This window comes from Drosophila takahashii, chromosome 2L (genome assembly GCF_030179915.1).
Source record: "Drosophila takahashii strain IR98-3 E-12201 chromosome 2L, DtakHiC1v2, whole genome shotgun sequence".
Lineage (NCBI taxonomy): Eukaryota > Metazoa > Arthropoda > Insecta > Diptera > Drosophilidae > Drosophila > Drosophila takahashii.
The window spans coordinates 25852639-25868924 of NC_091678.1; the positions used below are offsets into that span (position 1 = coordinate 25852639).

Consider the following 16286-nt stretch of genomic DNA (forward strand, 5'->3'; position numbering starts at 1 on the left):
TTTGAAGAATTTCTTAAGTTTTTTATATTTTACTTATATAATACCTATCTTATTTCTCTCCATGTGGGCTATGTTTGCGGTTTGAAAACACAGACACTTCTCAAGAGAATGCTGCAAAAGGCGGGTCGACATCCCCGGATGTTATTGTTGCTACCGATTGACAATATGAACATTACAAGGACTGCAAGGTTGGGGTTGAAAGCTCAAACATATGGTTGCTGTGAGAGAGAAAGAAAGCTCCCGATTTCCAGGAAAAACGTATGGGATGGTGTGGGTGGATTTCGCTGTTATCGATACCAGCCACCCCATCAGCTGATAACAAAAGCTCCTCGTTGCTAAGGGTGAAAAAGCTTCGAAAATAAAGTTTTCTAATTTCCTGAACACCTTCCATTGGTTTACATTTCGCCTGGCTCCTGATTTTCTCACAAATAGTAAAAACTTGTTGAAAAAATTCAAAACATTCAGTAAAATAATCCTAAAGCCGAGAAAGGTCACAATCTGATTATTTTCACGCGCTCAATTGTGAATCAAAGAAACGTTAGCGGTGGCGAATTTGCGAAGCCCGAATAAGAAGGCCAAAAATCAATAAGCGTGTACAAATTGTAAACACGGCAAGCCCTCGACCAGCCTCTCTCGGTTTCTCTCTGCGGAACCACCCCTGCCACCAATCCTCCAGTTCCAGTCTCAGTCCCAGTGAACTGTGACCGCCAGCTGCCCGAAGGGAAAAGCCTCAGTCGTGACCGTAAAACCGCAGAAATCACCATTAGCCACCGAAATGATTACCAACTTTGCGCTGCCTCTGCTGCTGATGATCGCGGGAGCAGCAGCCACCGCGGAGCAGGTGGAGTACCTCAATCCCCATCCACAGCCATCTTCGCCAGCGGAGCACCGACTTAGCAAACGAATGGATCTGGAAGTGTGCATAGGTGAGGCCATCTCGGGAAAATACATCCATATTGATCGACGATTAAACTGATTACGATGTTGGCCATTGGTTTTAATTCAAATCTTCTTCGTATCTTTTCAAAAATACTAAACTAAAACTTGATAGACCCTATCAAATTAATGTTAGTTATCAAATGATCCCACCATATAAAAATGTGAAATGAAATTGATATTACACAGGCACTTATAAAAACTGACAAAATCGAAAAGATCATGGTTACGTTACTAAAATGACTAGAAAGTGGTTGAAAATTATTTAAATTTTTTTAAGTTTGGTGGTTTAATATTATGCATATCTGATATTTTTGAAAAAAGATAGTCATATTTTATTTTGTTAAGACTATAGTTATAAATCCCTCAGAGCTAATCCCTCACTTCCACCACAGGTCACTTTGATGTGCATAAGAACACGATAATCCGAACCGGAGAGTCGCAGGCGATTGGAGGCAAGTACCTCCAGGGTCTCGAGTTGGACAGTATCGAGGAGTGCGAAAGGTTGTGCTGCGAGACGGTCGCCTGTGATGTGTACATCTTCGAGCGGAAGGCCGGTGGCTATTGCTACCTCTTCGAGTGCGGGCCTCCGGAAGATTTCCGCTGCAAGTTCACGCGGCACGCCAACTACACGAGTGCCGTTCTGAACCCTCAACCGAAGCTGGCCAGCGAGTTGGTCAGCACTCCGCGTCCGCAGTTGCCCCACATCCCCAGCAATAATGTGTCGCAGCAGGAATGGGAGCTGAGCAATCTGAAGTTGAAGCCGGAAGCGAGGGACAAGCCCACAGTTTCCACCGCCGCGGTGGTGGCTCCCACATTGGGAACGGGTGTGGGAGTGGCTGTGGGCCAGTCGGCAGTTTACCCAGCTCAAAGCGGTGAGTTGTGGTTTTCAATATGCGGTACTGTTAAAATACAGGGGTATATTGGACTTGAAAGAAAATGTGTTAAAAGAGAGTCTAATAATTTTAATTCTAATCAGGCTACATTTTTAAATTGACGGTGGCTTCAATATAAAACATTGCTGTTAAAACAAATAACTTAAAAAATTCTCTATTACCCAGTATTATTTTGTTGTTCTCCGGTAATTTACCTAAATAACTACCTAACGCCCCAATTTCAGCCCCCGCTGCGCTTTGTGGTCGCTTCCAGTTCACTTGCCATTCCGGAGAGTGCATCGCGGTCTACAATGCCTGCGATGGAATACCCCAGTGTGAGGATGGAAGCGACGAGGGACCGGAAGTGAGTTGCCCTTTCCCCACCAATTGTGACCCTTTTCAACCGTTAATTACTAACCCATTTTTTAGTGCAACGCCGTATCGTCGGCGGCCACAAAATCGGGCAGTAGCAGCAGCAGCAGCAGCAGCAGCAATCTGGAGCCCGCGAAGCCCATGGTTCAGCAATATCTGCCTGTGCAGAACGTGCAACAACAGTTGCAGGTCGTGGCCCAGCAGCAGCAACAGCAGCAACAGCAGCAGCAGCAACAGCAACAGCAGCAACCACAACATGTCTATGTTTTGGGTCCGCCACCAACACCGCCGCCGCCACCGCCCATGGTGAACAATCGGGAAGATGCTGCCGCCCGGGCCAACCGCAAGATGATTGCCGAGGGGCAGCAGCAACAGGAACTGCCACTGCCACAGCAGCAACAGCAACTGCAACAGACGCTTCAGCAGAAGGCCGAGATCATAAGCACTGGTAAATAAAGATAATAGAGTATGGGAAATGTAATTAAAAGGGAACATTGGCTCTAAGTAAGGAGATATGCATATAAAACAGGGGTACATTTCCTCTTTTTAAGGCTAGAAAAATAGTGTAGGTTTAATATTCGCTTACTCGTTTTCAAATTTGGAAATAAAGTGGTGTGTGCCGACTACAATCTTAAGTGACTAACTTCCGCTTTAGCCCTGCCACCGAGACTTTTAATTTTTAATTAAATTCGATTGAGTGTCCAGCACCAATTAGGTTTAGCCAGGGAGACAAGGCAGACTGACAAAACTAAAAATTGAGTAAATATTTATGAGGGAAGAGAATGGTCCCCGGAGGAGCCGGCGCCCAGTGCGACATTAGCACACAAATGGCCGGCAAAGAGCACGCAATGAACCCACTTCCAGGGCCACTTGCCTGCCCCTTTTCCCGGGGCTTTTCTTCTGGGAAAATCGCAAATTGCCCATCAGTTTTCATTGTGTGAAATGGGAGCTGCCGTCGCTCGAAATTGATTTACGGATGTTTGTGCAATGTGCGTGCTGTGTCTCTGTCTACTCGTAATTAATTCAATTAGCTGTGCGTTAACAGAGAGCCACACTTCGTACTTCCTTGTGACGCTTCCACTTTCTTGCAGATGAGCAGAGCCACATATTCAGCCACAAAGGCGGCCTCCAACTGCAGCAGCCGGCGAGCGGACAGGGGCAGATCCAGGGAGCGGCGCCGGTTCAGGTTCAGGGGCAATCAACACCGCTCCAATTGCCCGGCTACGATGGCAATCAAGCTGTGTACGGCATGTCGCTACCACGCTCCGGAATTTATTTGCCACAGCAGCAACAGCAGGCCCAGCAGCAACTCCAGGTGCCATCCAATGTGGCGTGGCCCCCACAGACGCCGCTGGCCCCGCAGCAGCAACTGTTGCCGGTGCAGCAGCAACCATCGCTGATACCGCAGCCATCTGGTCACGTCTATGCTGCTGCTCCAGGCATCCAATCCCAGCCAGCTGTGCAGCAGGCCATGCTGCCTGTCCTGAATGCAGCACCTGCGGCTGGCAAAAATCAGGGCCCAGCGGTGGACGGGGACTACGAGGACTACGATGACGAAACGTTCACAGAGGCGCCAAAAAAGGTGGGATTCAACAGGATGTCCTGCAAGAAACAAATATATGATTACTTTAAATCCACAGAAGCAGCACAAGCACAAGAAGGTCAAGGCGAAGACGGCCAAGGATCCCATTGAACTGGCCCTGGAGCAGAACAAGCAACAGCAGGAAGCTCTTCCCGTGCCCGTTTCTCCGGTGCACGAGCAGTACAAGATGATCCACGAGAACCTGGCGATGGAGTTCCGGGACCACGACGGTCACTCGGAGCGCCCCGGAGGAGCAGTCCTCTCGCTCACCCTGGGTCTGCTGGTGACCGCCGCTCTGGCCATTCTCATCGGATGCCGGATGCGAACGGTGAGCCGGAGGGCACGACGACTGGGCGGCAAGACGCCCTATTCGCAGGAGGCCGACTTCCTGGTCAACGGCATGTATCTCTAATTTTCGAGATGCCTGCGGGTGGGACGGGGGCTGGCCAAGATTCTTTGTGTTGTTCCACGTGCGGCAGCGTGCATATATTTATGTTCAATAGTGTAATGGGAAACATATTTTATATAAACAAAGATGTATCGAATAAAATTAAAACTTAAAGTAACTACTTGACATTTATTTTTGGCAAGGACCCTGAGGAACCCGAATTGTTGATTTGAATACCGTTCGAAGCGATTAAAGAGCCGAAATTATAATTTTGCAAATATTTTTTATTTAAGTTCTTTTCCATCCTCCGATTTCCGTTTTTGTTTTGGTTACGAAAAAAACTTACAATTATTTTGTTATGAAATCCTGTTCAGTTTTTTCATTGATGTGACACTGACTGTTGTTTAGTCATTAAAACTACAAAATAGTAGGAAGTTGGTTTTCATACAATTTTTCTTGATTTTCCTTTATATATCAGCTCTACACTCGCAATTGCCTTTGTTCAAAGTAACAAATTTCGCTGTGGCCATTACATTTTCAAATCTAAAAACAATATAAATCAAGTATTTCTGGAAACTATTTGGCCAAAACACAAATCTCAAACGCTTAAAAATATCACATTAAAAATTTAACCGAATCCGATTTAATATATAAATAACACAAATTTATAAAATTTCTTTTTGGAATTTGGAATAGGTTGTCTTAAGTTTTGTATACATAGATTTATTTCGTTTTTCGTTTACCACTTCATATTTAGTCTTTTGTTGATGAGAATTTTCCTTGCTGTGGCCAGTTTTTAATTGAAAATCATCTTTTACGAAGTTTACTGCCCTGACATTGGTTGCATTAATATATTACGCATTAAAATAGGCTTTTCTCTTTACTCGTTTAGCTCCATTTTCACTTAACACTGTACACATATAATGTAAACTAATTGTATTTATATTTATTTATGCAGTTGAATAGTTTATAGTTTAATATGTCAATGTGCAATTTACGATGCAATTTTTTATTGAATGTGTTCCTCTCGTTTGACTCGTTTCAATGTTTTCGGTTGCTAAGCGATCTAAAAACAAAACTAGTTTCCGAAAATTACAACTCAAGAAATCTCCAAATGTTTTTACAACTTTTGTATTAACTCGATGTAAATATAGGCTGAATTGGATTGGATCGACTGGCTGTTGGCGGTTGCTGTTCATGCTTCGTGTACATGTTATGGTAGTTTTTACTGTTAATTTATTAGTTATCGTAGTTTAATATATATTTATAAAATAGACTTTCTCCGTTGCAAGATGCGAATTTTCGTTTCTGTTGTTGCAGTTTTCGGTTTGTGGTACGTTTACGATGCCGGAACTTACGCATCATGTTGCGTACCTGCGCGTGGAATTAGAAGATGCGTATTATTATTTGGCGGCTAACATTATTTTGAAGCAACCTACCGTTTTGTCCAGAGACGCGCAATTCGATCATGCTCCTCTCGATTCTGCAAATATTGCGTGGCAATGCTGCCCACCAGCGGATCGGCTGAAAAGGATTAAATATTATTAATATTTGAGTGGAAAATTTAAGTTTTCCTAATCAGTTTTTGGATCTCTTTAGAATTTAACTAGAGGAAACTCAGAAGTACACAGTCTAAAATATATTAAGCAATGTCTATAAGGTATACGTAAGTCTCAGAGCAAAATAGAATTGGAAGATACATTTTAAAATCATTAATCACATTAGCAAAACTTCATAAAAAAGCTAGCTTTTTGGGAGAACATTACTAGTTTGGAACATGGAACTCAATATTTGAAAGTGATCAAGCGTCTAAGTAATAAGATTCTTCTTTATTAAGGCCAATATTGCATTAAATGTATTATCAATGATGCTTTTTGATCCTCACCTGGATTACAGTCTGTGAGCAGGGAGCAAATTGACAGCAAGACCTTTGATATGGTCAGCGCCGGCGACCAGTTGTCCTTGAGTATGTCCAGGCAGATGACGCCCTGGCTGTTGATGTTGCAGTGATAGATGCGCGTCCGGAACGTGACTTTGGGTGGCTTGAAGGGGTACTCGGGCGAGAAGTGTATGTCGAGGAAGAAGACGCCGCCCTCGTAGACGGATCCGGGTGGTCCCAGGATGGTGGAGACCCACTCGTACAGGTTGTCGCCCTTGGGCCCGGCACTGCAGTTGGGCGGTGGGTCCAGTGTGATCTCGGCCAGCTCCTTCTGGATGCGCTTGGCCGACGTGCCCAGGGCCTTGGAAATTCTGGGCGTTGGCTTGGAGTCCTTGCGCGGCTCATCCCCGCCGGCCGCATTGCTGCCGGAGGCTCCTCCGTTGGCGTTACTGCCCCTGCCACCACGAGCCTGCGGCGTTCCGGCGGACGGGGGCTGGCTGGGATTGCTCACGTTGCTGGCCGTCGTGCTGGGCGCACTCGGGGCATTTGAGGTGGCACTGGAGGTGGCCACCTCGGCGGCACTGCCCGCTGCTGGGGTTGAAGACATTCTTGGTCGTGGTCGTTTGGGCTGTGGAGAGCAGGGAAAGATTAGAGCTTACAGGTTGCATTGTTATATATTTACAATTACGTTTTTATAGTCAATAATAATTTTCCCCACTAAAGGTAAAAACGAATTCTAAGAACTATGGTTTGCCGAGAAATTTCTGTCAATACTTCATGTGGTAATCCTATAATTCTTTGTTTTATGCATTTTGGTTCAGATTTCTGAACATCCTTGGAATATTACATCAGAACTGTGGGTGACAATCTAGTTTATAGAGAGGTATAATTTTTACCGCCAATTAAGGAATTCCTAGAAATATTTGTCAATATTTGGTGCTTGTTTGTTTTGAGAATGATTTGTGGACTGTAGCCCTGCATGAATGGATTCAATGAATTATTTTGACATTTTTGCTTTATATGAATGAATTAATTAGAATTTTGAGTTTAATAGAATTAAATGAATTTGAATTTTGAGTTTAATAGAATTGAATGAATTTGAATTTTGAGTTTAATAGAATTGAATGAATGAATGGCATGAATTATAAAATAATTCTAACGATAATTTCTTTTTAAGAAGAAAGGGCCATTATTTTGTGGTTAAATCTGACTGAATTTTATTTACTATGCTGTTAACATTGATTTGTTAAAAATTTTCCACTTGTTGTTCTCAAAAAAAGGGCACAAAAAAATGTGGCAAATTAAAAAAATTCAATAAATTTATTAATTCATTTCGAAATTAATTAGAAAAACATTCGATTTATTTGACATAGAATTGAATTAAACAAATCAGAAACTTCATGGCATACTAGGATAAAACAAACATTGAATGATTCACGCAGGGCTCTATTGTGGACCCTAAAAAATGTACATTTGTGTTGAATGTACATAATTTTCCCGTGATCAAATCCCTATGAAAATTACTGTTAGTGGAATCCAGCTATTACAAGCAGATCATGGCCAGGGTTTCCCCAGGGTAGAAACCCTATAATGGTTTGTTTTTAATGCGTGTTCAAGATTTCTGATAACCCTCGGAAATGTACATACATTTACGTTGAATATCCTTATAATTTTCCCGTGAACTTATCCCCATGAAAATTGGTGCCAGTGGAATCCGGCTATTACACGCAGATCTTGGCCAGGGTTTCCCCAGGGTCCTTGACCTGGTTTTCCCACCCAGTTTCTGCCTCTTTACAATGACAGGGGTTTGCTTTTTCGCACAAACGCACACATTTCTATTGAGCAGCGGCAGCGGCCATTTTGGCAAACACCCGGCGCCGAGGAAAGGGGGATATTCGAGGGGTGTTCAAGGCCCCGAATCCAGGTATTATCCCCGAGCCAGAACCAGGTGATACTGCCCCCGCAGACCGCTGAGCCAACCGACTTGAGCCGCATGTGCTGCATGCCGCAAAAAATCAATCAGCAGACATTTGCAAAATGCCGCCGCCGACTGAGGATGATGCCGCTGCTTCCGCCGTCTGCAGATTGCACAATTCCGCGGAACTCGGACGCCACTCTATCGGTGGTGCACCCAGGGAACTGCCCCTGGTACACTATACACACCTCACTGTCGCAGCTCCTTCACTTTTTTCTATCACAACACTTGCGAAAATGATTCGCTCGCCTTTGCCTGTGTCGCCTGCTGCCCTCTCGCTCGCACTCGTGCACTGCACACGGCCTTCGCTGTGGCTGCAAGGCTGTTCCGCTGGCGTCCTCGGTGGGTGGCAGTGTGGGCAGTCCTGCTCCGGCGGTTTTCACCTTTCCAGTCGCTTTTATTTGGCTAAAATACAGTTGGCAAATACGCGGAGACGCAGAGCCGTCTTTATCTTTGTTAGAAACTCGATAATTTGTATGTTTGTAGTCGGCTATCGCTCCGGGTCCGTCTCTAGCTGGTGGTGGGACGCTCATCTTCAGGGAACTATCGATGGCCCTGGCAGCCCTGATTGCCCTTTTCTCCGATCTGGCAACTCTTTGGTTGTATCGTTTTTGAGATTTATTCGAAATTTGTTTAGTTAAAATTATTACAGAATATTAATGTGTAAAACAATTTACCTAGCATTAAATTCTTCATCCAAGTGTTTGATTTGTATTAAAACACAACATAGTTCCATACAATATTTACTTTAAACTTTAAACCTATCTTGTATTTATAAAAGTTTACAAAGTTTAGGATTACTTCGTCTCCATATCTTCAGCTAACGCCTTGCGGGACTTGAACACTCGCACCGTGTTGTCGGCACCGCCGGAGACTATGTACTTGGGATTGGACCAGTCGATGTCCAGGACCTTTTCGCCGTGACCCAGAAGATCGTACAGAGGGGCCTTGGGACTCCTGCAGTCCCACAGCTTATTCTGGTTGTCATAGGCCCCGGAGACGAAGAGGAACTCCTCCGTGGTAGACCACATGACGCTTTGCACCCAGGCATTGTGCCCCAGGTAGGTATTCCGGACCACAGATCCCTCTGAAAGAGCAGATTAACAAGGGTTAGGATAGGTATTTTTTTGGGAAATGTGATCCTACGGTTTGTCCTGGCATCGTAGAGCCTCAGATTCTTGTCCGCCGAGGCCGTCAGTATCAGGCGGTTGAGCTTGGAGTAGCTGGCATCGAATATGGACTTGTTGGTGGATATCTCGGTCTTGATGCCCTCGAGGCTCAGATCCCACACCTTGAGCGTGTGGTCCCAACTGCCAGTCAGCAGAGTAGTGGCATCCATCCACTGCACGGCAGAAATGCTCTCCCGATGTCCCTGCAGCGTCATTTTGGGGGTCTGCAAAAGGAATATACAACTAAGTACGATTGTATTCAAAAGTGTAGATGAATACCCACCCGCACGCCGCTCTCCTTCATGCGCTTGGATGTTCCCTCGGCCGCATCCTCTACCGCTGCCGACCACACCTTCAACATGGTGTCCCAGGAGCCGGTGGCGAATCTCTGGCCATCGGGACTCACACTGACGCTATCGACGCCCCGCTCGTGGCCCTTGCAGACGGAGACGCACTCCACCGAGTTGGAGGCCACGCTCCACTGCCACAGCATGGCCGTCTGGTCCTGCGAGGTGGACACGAAGCGACCGGCCTCCTCGTCCAGCGATATCCAGTCCACCGCCTTGATGGGCGCCGTGTGGCCGGGAATGGTGAGGATGTGCTTGCCCTTGTTGGTCCACAGGTTCAGGGTGTTGTCGTAGCAGCCGCTGAGGATCCACCTGCCGCTGGCCTTCACCGCCGACACCCAGTCGTCGTGGAGCAGGCAGTCCTGGGGCTCCGGCGCCGGAAAGCGCTCCACGTACTCGATTTCGATGGCGTCCTCGAAGCTGATGGCCTTCTCGCGCAGGTGGTCGCACAGCCGGCCGCGCAGGTACTCGTCGAAGACCAGGAAGTCGAAGTCCGTCTCCGAGGAGCCATCTTTTTGGCGCAGAAGGGCATTAACGAATGTGTTTAGCTCCGCGGTGGTAACAGTTCCATCGATGGCGTACGGCACATCCGGCACGGCGTAGCTGAAAAGAGGATCCCGGATTAAATGGGAACTAAGGACGCTTATAAAATGGACACCCACTGCTCCTGCTTGGTCTTCAGATGCACCTGCACCTGCCCCTCGCCGTTTTCCACATCCATCTCCTGGCCCACGTGCGTTTTCCCTGGCACTTGATTCTGCTCCGGATCGGGGCTTTCCCGCCAAAGTATATCGGTGTTATGACTTAACTTCGGTTGGTTGGAGCTGCAATTGACCAGTCAACTGGTGGTTCTTCCTGGGGGAGTTCGTTGTTCTCGGTTAAATTGTAAGAAAGCGTGTTTTCAAACGACCGACTGTAAATGCAACAAATAAAACGAAATGCACTAAAAAAGGCCAACGTGTTATCGCACTTGTATCGATAGGCGCTAGTCTTTTGATTTAGTTTTTATCGATTCTTTGCCGCCAAACGATTTTTTTTAATTTACGCTTTTCAAATAAAAAACTATTAATGGGGTAGGTTAAATGCATACGATTTTATATTGATATCTCATTCTTTTCTTCTCTGTTTTCTTACATATTTTCAATTTATTTATTTCATTTTTATTTATTTTTCTTTTTTCTACTATTTTCTACATAGTTTCTAGAAAAGCTATGTAAATATTTTAATTTTGTCCAAGTAATCTTCCTATGGGCTGATATTGCATACAGTATATATACAAAATATTTCTTTATATTTAAATACCATATTATTATTTTTTTAATGGCCTTTTAGTCTGAAAAGCCCCTCATGACGTCGCCACTGAATTTTCGATTTTTTTTATTACAGCCAAAATAGTCACTTAAAAGATACAAGCCAAATTCGCAATATTGATAATTAAATATTTTTGCAAGCAAATCAGACTCTGACGATTTGCTGTAACTTAGCCAGTCGATCTCTATCCCTCTCTTTTGCTCGTCTTACGCAAAACGGAAAAATAAAAAACGACTGGTCGGTGGCGGCAATTTGTAAATGACTCTTCAATCTCCAAAGACTGGTAATTGTTAATTTTTTTCGTACAGGCTATTAATATGAACCAGATAGCACCTGAAAGACCACTTTGCAGCTGAGTGTGCACTGGAAGGTTAAACGCCACTTGACATTTCTGAAGAGGCGCTTAACCTTCGCATTAAAATTGGACAAATGCCCAAGAAAATATTTCCAATAAAAGCAGTATTTACCTTAATGGGTCGATGGGGATATTGCGCTGGAAGTAATAACACTTTTTTATTGGATTGTTTTTACTGCAAAACTTTTGCAGCTAGTGGGGCTTCACGAAAACCAGAAACGAAGCGTACTGAAAGAGCTGAAGCTTTCCAGATTTTCGGGGCTTCCAGCGGCGGCGCTCAGCTTATAAAACGGGCTCTGCGCCTGCGCAGCCGAAACATTACAACAAACGACGCGCGCCAGGTAAGACCCCATTCATATTTATCCACTGGGAGGAGATAGCGTTACTGACTCCGCGAATCTCCCCTTGCAGCTCAACCTACAGACCACAAACTCACTACAAAATGAAAGTGTTCGCGCTGTGTTCGATGCTCGCCCTCCTGCTGGCCGGCGCCCAATCCCTGCCCCAGAATCGCGAGGGAGCCGCCTACACGAACGAGGCCATCCGGCAGGCCCAGCAGACCCTGCTCATCCCCAAGGATGCCCAGATCCAGAACGTCCAGGAGGGCATCGAGCTGGGCGCCTACGAGCAGATCCCCGGCAACCAGCGTATCAACCTGTTCGAGATCCTCGGCGACCAGGTGCCCTCCGAGGTGATAAACAACCTGCAGTCCCAGGTCGACCAGATCGGTCGCAACTAAGTCGTAGGACCACTCTCTTGGATAGCTCATTGCATTTCCCCCTCCTCCATTGTTAAGTTTCTCCTCAGTAATAAATGAAAAAATACCCCTATTTAATCGGAGCGTTTCTGAATTCTGCACTCTCGAATCGAAGCCAAACCGAAACCGAGAAAAAAGCGAAAGTGATCCTCCCCGAAAACCTGTTGGCTCCTCTGCAAAACTCACGATCGAAAAGAAGAGTGATTTATTGGACTTTTTGTGGCTTTTTCCTAATGCTCTTCGGACACTTTCTCCTCGCTGATCCCGCTGCGCATACGAATTAACAATAAAAGTAGAAACCACGGGGCACGGGTATGGTATCCTCAACCTTGTTATGTAAGTCGGGGGATTGTGCATTACAGTTCAATATGATGGAGTCACTGGCACTCGGGTTACTGAGTGGTTGTGCCCCGCCGGCAACTTTTGTTTTGTGTTGCCGTCGTGATGCAACAGTTGTCGTCGTGATTGTTTTCCTCGGACGTTTTTATCTTTTATTTTTGTTTTTGCTTCTGCTGGGCTTCGGTTTGTTTATTTAATTTCTGGTAATTGCCGCCACATGCACTTGCATGTGTAATGAGGTATCCGCGAGGAGGGCGTGGCATGCCCGCAGGGAGGCCCCGATTGCGTAACATCAGGGTAGGACCGAAGTTCGTAGGGCTTACATGATTTTATAACTTATATCACTCAGGAGAGTTCTGGTTTATTGCTACTAGCTTTAGTAAAATTGTTGGATTGGTAGTATTTCTTATAATCCTTTTTTATATGATCTAATAAGGGTTCAAAAACAAATATTTTCTTTCTTACCATTATTTTTAACATTTCTCTTTTTGAACACAATTTCCATTATCCCTTAAACGCGTTTCCTTTGTGTTTAGAATTACCTCATTTTTATTTCATAGTTCATACATTGTAAAATGAGCTTCAATCTAAATTTACGCTAGTTAAAATATTTTCATAATATAGTTTACTTTATCGCAAAAAATCTGTGTGGTTGTGTGTGAGTGACAGTGTGCACGATCATCGCCTAAATAAATTATTTTCATATAGGTAGTTGTTTATTTTACGGTCTAACTAAAGAATGACTGCGTTTTATTTTGACACTTTTCCCCACTCGTTAGTTTTCAGAATTGAGGCGAGCTTTGGAATTCCGTTTCGCGAAATCCGGAAATCCCACACCCAAAAAAAAGTAGTCATCAATATGCCCCTATTTAGGTGTCAATGTGACACTATTGAGTGGAAAAAAATCTTTGATCCGAACGTCATTAAATTGACCCTATTCTGGTGTCACTTTAATACTTTCGAAAATATTAATTTGACCCCTTTTGGTGTCAAAGAGCCACTAGCCGGTGTCATTTTCTTAGTATTAAATAAAATTTGACATTTGCTTGAAAGCTCCTGTAACCATTCTGCCATGGCAATAATTAATATGGGAATGGCTCAGGGGCCAAGGCGCTTGGTTCTGATATTATTTTGTGCTCGGGGGAACGAGGTTCGAATCCCGCTCGCAACAACATTATTTTTTTTTTTTTATCAGTAATCTAACACAACTTAACATTTTTGTTCTTAAAATGATATATATGCATTTTAAAAACTTTTTACCTAATATGATTTATCTGGGTTTCGAACCGGGGACCTCTCGCATCAGAGGCAGACGCCTTACCAACTGGGCCATCGAACCATTTTGCGCGCGAGCGAACTCTTGACAAGTATAAACGAAATCGATACTCGAGTAAAACATCGCCGAACTTCGAACTTCGAAAATCAAAAATGATAATTATTGGGATCGATGTGAACCTAGTTTTATCAAAATGACACTATTTAGTATCAAATACGATTTTTCTGAAAACGCGGTGTACTTTTGACACTCATTTGGGAGCAAATTGACCCTAAAAATTTGATCCTAGGGGCAGTGTCATTTTAACCCACAGTTATTAAATTGACACTCAGGATTTTTTTTTTGGGTGCAGTTCTTCACTTCGACACTCGATGCCAAGTTTAAATTAGTTTTAATTGTATATAAATTATGGTTAAAGTAGGAGTAATTGTAAATTGCTTTAAATTAAAACTTTGCCATATTCAGTCTAAACTTAAAAGCTTTTCAAATTAAAGAGGACTATATAGTTTGCCATTGCGTTTTAAAAAAAGCCCCGCTGGAGCGATCGGTTCACTCTTCATAAATCATTTCCACTCGTAATGAAATAAATTACACATTAAATAAAATCATGATGAGATAAAACAAGTTAAAAATTTCTCCTTCTCAAATGTTGCGACTTATTCGATGAATTTTGATTGTGGGCGTGGCAATGGTTGAATGTCTTTTATGTGCACTTAGGTCGAGAGGTATAAATAAGAAATATAACTAAGCAATGTGGATTGCCTTTGAATGAAACATTTCGTTATTGCATTTGGGGAGCCCAGCTTTGCTAATCATACATAGGTTAATGATTACGTTCGTAGAGTTGATAAATTCAGAAGGTCTTCATGCAGTCTATGGAAATGATAAATCTTCTTCCCCTTTCTTCTCTGGCTACTTAACCTAACACTTGCTCACTTGAACGGTTGGATTTTGTTCCTTACGGTGTATGTATATACAATAAAAGGTTTGATCTTCCAAGTAAACCAAATCCAGCCGGCGCTCCTCAGTAGATCCGCTGCAGATACAGACGTCCCAGGGGCAGGGCCCGCTCCACGAAGCTCTTCTCGGCCCTCGCCGAGGATTTGTCCAGCGCACTGGTCCTGGCCACCGTCTCCTGGCTCTCGTCCAGCTTCAGGCTCTCGGCATCGCCCTTGGGATCCACACCGCCCACCTGGCCCGCCCCCGAGCCCAGCTCATCGATCTCCAGGGTGGGCACTTGACTGGATTTGGGGGTGACGGGTTCCCGTTCCCGCTCCTCCCCGCTGCCCAGCTCCACCTCCTCTCCGCCGCCCTGGCCGATCCTCTCCAGCTGCAGGTCGCTGCCGTTCTGGATGCGGGTCTCCCCGGACATGTCCTCGCCACTGTACATCAACAGCGGCACCAGGACGCTCTTCTCGCGGACGGAAGACCCGGCGGCCATCATTTCATCGGTGGCCGTGGTGGCGGTGGTTCTGGTGGACGACGCCTTGTCCTGGTAGAGATCGATGTCGCCGCCACCGCTTCCACTGCCGCTGCCATCCAGACTGGAGTCGGGCGTTAGCTTCACATGCCGGTGATGGTCCGCCTCGAAGGGGCTGGGTATGCTCCTGGGCTCGTCCTTCTCGGACTCGGCTATGTCCTCCAGCTCCACGAGCGGAAAGTTCACGTCCCGCAGACTGAAGTCGTCCTCGGGCAGCGAGGGGTAGGCGGGGTTGGACTCCACCTGGGGCACATCGTCCTCCACCTCCGTGTGGTGGGTGGTGGAGGAGCTGGGGGGCGGCATCTCACTGATCACGCCGGCAGGGGAATCTGTGGTGATCTCTACCGCGGATTTGGTGGATTGACTGGTTGGCTTGGATGGCTCATCGGTGGTAACTCTGACCATGGATCCGGGTCCCTCCGTCGTGGATATTATGTGGTAGATGTTGTCACTGCCCGCCGTATCCGGTTCGAGCTCCCCATCCGCTGGCTCGACCAGTGAGTCCCTGAACCCATTGGAGATGAACAGGCCCCCGGCGGATTCGTCGTAGTTCTTGGTGCTCTGGGAGGGAGAACCCTCCGTTGTGTACTCCCTCTTGATGTTCACCTTGCTGGGATCGTTCCCGGCCAGCGGCTGCAGTCCGTCGGCGTTGTAGGTGACCACCAGTGGCTTCACCTGTTGCTCCACGATGTTGCTGCTGCTGGGGGAGAGGGAGGTAGAGAGGGAGGGGGAGCCAAGGGGTCTCTCGATGTAGCCCACCGAGGCGATGAGCTTCAAGCTCTCGCTGCCGCCCGGAAGAGCTTTCGGGTTGCTGTCTTGGCTGGGCGTTGGTGTTGCTGCCGTCTTCGTTGGTGTTGCTGCCGTCGCGGGCGATGTTGCTGCTGCAGGAGTGCTGCTGATGGCGGGCGCTTCTGTTGTGACTGCTGCTCCTGCTCCTGCTGCTGCTCCTGCCGTGGTGCTGTCCACCGAACCGGTGGTTACTGGTGGTGCAGGCGCTGGTCCTTCGGTGGTTGAGCCGCTGGGCTTTCGCGTTGGAATCGACGGCTTGGCCTTGTTGTCGTCGGTTATCCGGATCTCCGTCGGCTTGGTTATCTCTTTGATGGTGATGTTCCAGTTGAAGCCAGCCGGCTGAGCCAAGTTAACCGGCTTTGGGTTGGGCGTGGTGGAGCTGCTCGCCGGCTCGCTGGCCAGCGGCGGGTTGTTGTCCAAAACTGGGGGTGGGGGAAACGTTTAGATTCAGTCGAA

The 16286-nt window shown here is 46.0% G+C and overlaps 5 protein-coding genes across 6 annotated transcripts in view; 2 read left to right on the plus strand and 3 right to left on the minus strand.

Annotated features, from left to right (window-relative positions):
• Positions 1-366: 366 nt before the first annotated feature.
• LOC108060505 (uncharacterized) lies at positions 367-4331 on the plus strand. Its single transcript, XM_017146216.3, has 6 exons — positions 367-926; positions 1332-1811; positions 2057-2175; positions 2241-2631; positions 3275-3765; positions 3824-4331. Exons 1-6 carry the CDS (start codon positions 776-778, stop codon positions 4175-4177), a joined length of 1986 nt encoding a protein of 661 aa, XP_017001705.2. The 5' UTR covers positions 367-775; the 3' UTR covers positions 4178-4331.
• An 85-nt stretch (positions 4332-4416) lies between these two features.
• Ubc2 (ubiquitin conjugating enzyme 2) lies at positions 4417-8498 on the minus strand. Of its 2 annotated transcripts, none has more exons than XM_017146218.3 (4): positions 8196-8498; positions 6039-6660; positions 5593-5677; positions 4417-5527 (listed from the first exon to the last, which is right to left on the minus strand). In XM_017146218.3, the coding sequence occupies exons 2-4, from the start codon at positions 6637-6639 to the stop codon at positions 5515-5517; spliced, it is 699 nt and encodes a 232-aa protein (XP_017001707.1). In that variant the 5' UTR covers positions 6640-6660; positions 8196-8498; the 3' UTR covers positions 4417-5514. The 2 variants fall into 2 exon arrangements, with proteins under 2 accessions (XP_017001707.1, XP_070075786.1); XM_070219685.1 differs by lacking the exon at positions 8196-8498 and adding an exon at positions 6721-6867.
• A 208-nt stretch (positions 8499-8706) lies between these two features.
• Positions 8707-10452, minus strand: LOC108060506 (ribosome biogenesis protein WDR12 homolog). Its single transcript, XM_017146217.3, has 4 exons — positions 10186-10452; positions 9460-10126; positions 9154-9400; positions 8707-9094 (listed from the first exon to the last, which is right to left on the minus strand). The coding sequence occupies exons 1-4, from the start codon at positions 10242-10244 to the stop codon at positions 8805-8807; spliced, it is 1263 nt and encodes a 420-aa protein (XP_017001706.2). The 5' UTR covers positions 10245-10452; the 3' UTR covers positions 8707-8804.
• A 924-nt stretch (positions 10453-11376) lies between these two features.
• Positions 11377-12024, plus strand: LOC108060509 (uncharacterized). Its single transcript, XM_017146219.3, has 2 exons — positions 11377-11530; positions 11613-12024. The coding sequence occupies exon 2, from the start codon at positions 11632-11634 to the stop codon at positions 11926-11928; it is 297 nt and encodes a 98-aa protein (XP_017001708.1). The 5' UTR covers positions 11377-11530; positions 11613-11631; the 3' UTR covers positions 11929-12024.
• A 1387-nt stretch (positions 12025-13411) lies between these two features.
• The window catches only part of LOC108060524 (uncharacterized), a 34709-nt gene continuing 31834 nt past the window's right edge, over positions 13412-16286 (minus strand). The window contains exon 7 of the mRNA XM_017146242.3: positions 13412-16252. Coding sequence (XP_017001731.2) covers positions 14586-16252 — 1667 coding nt within the window. The 3' untranslated portion in view covers positions 13412-14585. The remainder of the gene's footprint in view (positions 16253-16286) is intronic.